We start from the raw sequence: 5,000 nt of genomic DNA, 5'->3' as shown, positions 1-5,000 counted from the left end.
TTCCAAGGCCACATTCACGACTATTTTCCAAGGCCAAAGAGATGACTATTTTCCAAGGCCACAGCCACGACTATTTTCCAAGGCCACAGCCACGACTATTTTCCAAGGCCACAGCCACAACTATTTTCCAAGGCCACAGACACGACTATTTTCCAAGGCCACAGACACGACTATTTTCCAAGGCCACAGACACGACTATTTTCCAAGGCCACAGCCACGACTATTTTCCAAGGCCACAGAGATGACTATTTTCCAAGGCCACAGAGATGACTATTTTCCAAGGCCACAGACACGACTATTTTCCAAGGCCACAGACACGACTATTTTCCAAGGCCACAGCCACGACTATTTTCCAAGGCCACAGACACGACTATTTTCCAAGGCCACAGACACGACTATTTTCCAAGGCCACAGACACGACTATTTTCCAAGGCCACAGCCACGACTATTTTCCAAGGCCACAGACACGACTATTTTCCAAGGCCACAGAGATGACTAGCAGGGTTTTCAAGAGTGCTTCCCCATGACTCGTTGAGATTCATTCTGTTGTTCTATTTGGTGATTTTAGACACCTTCAGAAACTTATGTAGGTGATTAAGATAGTGAAGACTGTGACCATTAATTTTTCGACCTCTATAGACCCTTCCTAATGTCAATGAAATAGTCTAATCGTACAGAAATCTCAAGACGAAAAAATGTATCCCAGTATTGAAGAAGCTAATAATGTAGAAATTTTGTCATTCTGCCTCTAGAACTATCAAAACACCTTTAAACACTTTGTTCTCTCACCAAGACAATTTTAATGGCCACAGAGATGATTAACGGGGTTTTCAAGAGTGTTTCTCCTGTTAATCTTGTGTGTGAGAGAGAGAGAGAGAGAGAGAGAGAGAGAGAGAGAGAGAGAGAGAGAGAGAGAGAGAGAGACACACACACACACACACACACACACACACACACACACACACTGTCCCTTCAACTCCACACCCCAAAAAATAGAATCACATCTCAGAAAAAAAGGAAAAACTAATTTGACGCGACCAGGTGTTCCGGCGCTCCGTTCACAGGTGAGGGGCGATAAATACCTGAGCTGTGCGTACCTAAGGCTGATAAAACACCTGTCCTACTCAATAACCAGCCAATCAAGGGTCTCAGTTGGGGGGGAGGCTGTAAAGTTACCTGGGCGAGGAAATTAAAGGTACAACTGTCAAATCACAGGTGAGACGCCAAACACACACACACACACACACACACACACACATACAGCTGTGTGTGTGTATGTGTGTGTGTGTGTGTGTGTGTGTGTGTGTGTGTGTGTGAGAGAGAGAGAGAGAGAGAGAGAGAGAGAGAGCAACTTAATTGTATACAAAGTCTCTCTCTCTCTCTCTCTCTCTCTCTCTTTCTTTTTATTTATACCAATTTACATAGATATACAGAGTTTTGTACATTATACATTACATACTTAGTACAATATTAGGCTAAAGAAGTCACAGTTAATGCCTTCTATCCGAAAGCCTGCCTCTGTCTGTCTGTCCGTAGCAGCCACTCATTCACTGTACACTTGAACTGCTGCGTGGACCAGCAGCCCTCTACACTCGCTTGCACAGCAACAAAAGCGTTCCACAAGCCGATATACGTGTTGAGGAACTGCCTTTGTTGGTGCCACGTTCTGCACCTGGGCTGGAGCAGCTCCCCAGGGGCACGGATGACGGTTCTGGTGGCAATCTCGGCCTGTCGGGCAGGCTGCTGGAGTTCATGCAGGTGAGCCACCCTCTGCTGCTGCACCTTGAACATGACGGTGAGGCCCGCCACGTCCCGCCGGTGTTGGAGGGTGTGCAGTGTAGGGTGGAAGCCGAGCTCACTCTCCCTGATGAGCCTCGCCGCTCGGTCCTGGACCTTGTCCAGGAGAGCGAGATGTTTGCTGGCCGCGCCGCCCCAGGCAAGGCAGGCGTATTCAAGGAGGAGCGGACCTGCGACTTGTAGAGCAACTCCAGTCCTTTGGCGTCCAGAAGGTAGGAGATTCTCCTCAGGGATGCCAGCTTCCCTGAGGCCTCTCTGGCTAGTCGCTCCAAGTGGGTCCTGAAAGTTAACTTACGGTCGTAAGTTACCCCAGCACCTCCACCTCCTCCCGCGGCGTCAGTGTCTCCCCGTTGAAGGCGAGGCGCAGGGCTTCACTCGTCCTGGTGATGCTTAGCAGCTGGGTTTTGTGAGCAGCAAACTTAACTTGCCACTTCCTTCCCCAGGCTGCGATGCGGCTCAAGGTGGCGTTGATGTCACAGGTGGCTGCAGCTTTCTCCTCCAGTCCGTAGCTGTGGGATAGTGTTATATCATCTGCAAACGCCTTCGCTGCAGGAACGAGGTGTAGCAGATCATTGATATACACATTCCACAGCAAAGGGCCGAGGCAGCTCCCTTGAGGAACGCCTGCCCTTATGGGCTGTGGTTTTGATTCCGCCCATTGATAATTACTTTGAGGTGCCTGGCTCTCAAGTAATTTTCTAGGAGCTGGAGGAGTGCTCCGTCCACGCCTACAGCGCGGAGCTTGGTGATGAGCGCTGCATGCCAAACTCTGTCAAACGCAGCTTCGATATCAAGAGCCACTACTGCTGTGGCCTTGCCTCGGTCCAGGGCCTCACTCCACTTCGTGGAGAGGAGCAGGTGCAGGTCTGCCGCCGACCTCCCTTGCCTGAACCCAAACTGCCTGTTGCTCAGCAGGTGGTGGCGCTCGAGATGCTGCGTCACTCGTGAGGCCACAATTGTTTCCAGCACTTTGCTCAGCACAGGCAGCAAGGACACGGGTCTGTAATTTTTTGCCTCTGCCTTGGAGTTCTTCTTGTGAAGAGGCACCACACTGCTTCCTTTCCACATTTCAGGCCATGTGGAGGTGGCGAGGCAGTGATTGAAGAGGAAGTGAGGGGCGCGCCAGCTCAGCAGCACACTGGCGTAGAACGCGCGGGCTGATGTCCTGAGGCCCCACAGCTTTGTTCTCGTCCAAACTTTCGAGAATCGCTCGCACTTCCACTTCACTTGTTATCACTTTCACTAGTGTCTCTTTCACTATTTGAGGCAGCAGCGGAGAGGGTCTTTCGGGGTCGGGGATGCACATCTTTTCAGCGAAGTGCTTGGCCAGGAGGTCTGCCTTGTCACTTGCACTGTGGGCGAAGCTGCCGTCTGCCTGGTGGAGTGCAGGGACGGAGGTGCCCCGCGACTCACCCTGCTTGTCTTTGACAAGGCTCCACCACTGCTTGCAGCCAACCTGGCCTCCCCTTAGTTTGTTTTTCAGGTTTGCCCTCCACTGCTCTATAGCCCATGCTTGCGTGGCATTCATATGCCTTGTTGCCGCTCGGTGCCTCAGTCTGTTTCTGGCCGTCGGGTGCCTCTTGAGAGCACGCCAGGCTTTGTATTTGGCATCTGATGCGGCAACGCAAGCAGGACCAAACCAAGGCTGATCTGATGCCTTTGTTTTATGGACCGAGTGCGGCACCCAGCAGACCTGCATGTTGTGAAGCAGCTCGGTGAGCTGCCTCACCTGCTGGTTGGCGTCGCCACGCAGCACTCCTCCCCACTCTGTAGTCCTCAGTGCAGCACGAAAGGCATCCCAGTCGGCAGCCTCCCAGCTCCAGAGGGTTCGTTCGAAGCTCTCCTCACGTGGTGTCTTGAACTGTACTCTGGTGAATACAGCCACGTGGTCTGAGGTCCCTACAAAGTCGAGTGGGAAGCACTGTACTGTGTGGGAAGGAAGATCCGTCACCACCGGGTCCAGGGATGACCCAGATTTGTGCGTGGGGAAGGTGACGTAGTTGTGCATGTCATGCACAACCAGTAGTGAGTTAAAGGCGTCCCTGACTGTGTGCTGGTTTAGGTCGCCAATCACTATTACACTGTCACACTGACTGGCAGTCATCAAAGAGTCCAGGTTTAATGTTAGGTAGTCCAGCAACACTGTTCCCTGTGATGGAGGCCGATAGCAACCCACGCACAATAGGCCCTTCCCATTGCTGTCGATTATTTTCAATGTCAAGAGCTCAAGTTCCCCAGGTATGGGTGTGGGTGGCTCTACTACTTGAGCATTCACAGTCTCCTTAAAGCAGAATGCCACACCCCCGCTTTGTGTAGAACGGTCTTTTCTAATCCATGGTGAGTACCCTTTGATGCGGGCATAATTGCTTGGCACCTTGGCATCTAAAAAAGTTTCGCACACAAACACTAAATCTATATTTTTCTTAATAATAAGACTGTGAGTGAGCTCCCCCCCCCTCTCTCTCTCTCTCTCTCTCTCTCTCTCTCTCTCTCTCTCTCTCTCTCTCTCTCTCTCTCTCTCTCTCTCTCTCTCTCTCTCTCTCTCTCTCTCTCTCTCTCTCTCTCTCTCTCTCTCTCTCTCTCTCTCTCTCTCTCTCTCTCTCTCTCTCTCTCTCTCTCTCTCTCTCTCTTTCCCTGTCTGTCTGTGTGTGTGTCTCACGTGTCTTCCGTTGACCAGCCAGGTGAGGAGCGGCGGGGGGTTGGCGGGTCGGGAGGAGCAGCGCAGCGTGACTCTCTGGCCCACGGTGATGTTATGGCTGTGGGTGCCCAGGGCCGGGGCGATGGTGGGCGGCCCGTCTGGTACATCTGTGAGGCGGAGGGGGATTAGGACAGCAATTTAAGGATACAGTAACTCAAGGACACTGTTCTAGCCTAACCTAACTTAATATAACTTAACCTAATCTTACGTGACTTAAGCTAACCTTGTGTGAATAGTGACTGTCTCTTTCCCTCTACTTAACATCTTCCAAATCTTTGTCTGGTGTTCTTTTAAGGTCAGAATTCACCACAAATTCCATCTATTCTACTTATAACTTTTGCACAAGTAAGGCTGTTTTCACACGAGCGGTTTTCGCCGCACGGCACATGCCGAAAGGTAACAGCATGGCACCTGGAGGCTTTGTGCCGGCTAACAGTGCGGTGTCTGCCGCAGGCCATTCCTCTCGACATCGGCTTCGGTATCTACTTGTCACGCTCGGTAGTGC

The 5,000-nt window shown here is 51.5% G+C and overlaps 1 protein-coding gene across 1 annotated transcript in view; it reads right to left on the bottom strand.

The window, feature by feature from the left end:
* Positions 1 to 5,000, bottom strand: part of LOC123510256 (junctional adhesion molecule 2A-like) — a 47,561-nt gene that overhangs the window by 3,877 nt on the left and 38,684 nt on the right. Inside the window, 1 exon segment of the mRNA XM_045265236.1 lies at positions 4,457 to 4,602. Within this exon segment, the coding sequence (XP_045121171.1) occupies positions 4,457 to 4,602 (146 nt within the window).

The sequence above is a fragment of the Portunus trituberculatus genome, chromosome 3 (genome assembly GCF_017591435.1).
Source record: "Portunus trituberculatus isolate SZX2019 chromosome 3, ASM1759143v1, whole genome shotgun sequence".
Taxonomy (NCBI): domain Eukaryota; kingdom Metazoa; phylum Arthropoda; class Malacostraca; order Decapoda; family Portunidae; genus Portunus; species Portunus trituberculatus.
The sequence above is the reverse complement of the archived record's forward strand: the minus strand, read 5'-3'. Positions and strand labels throughout refer to the sequence as shown.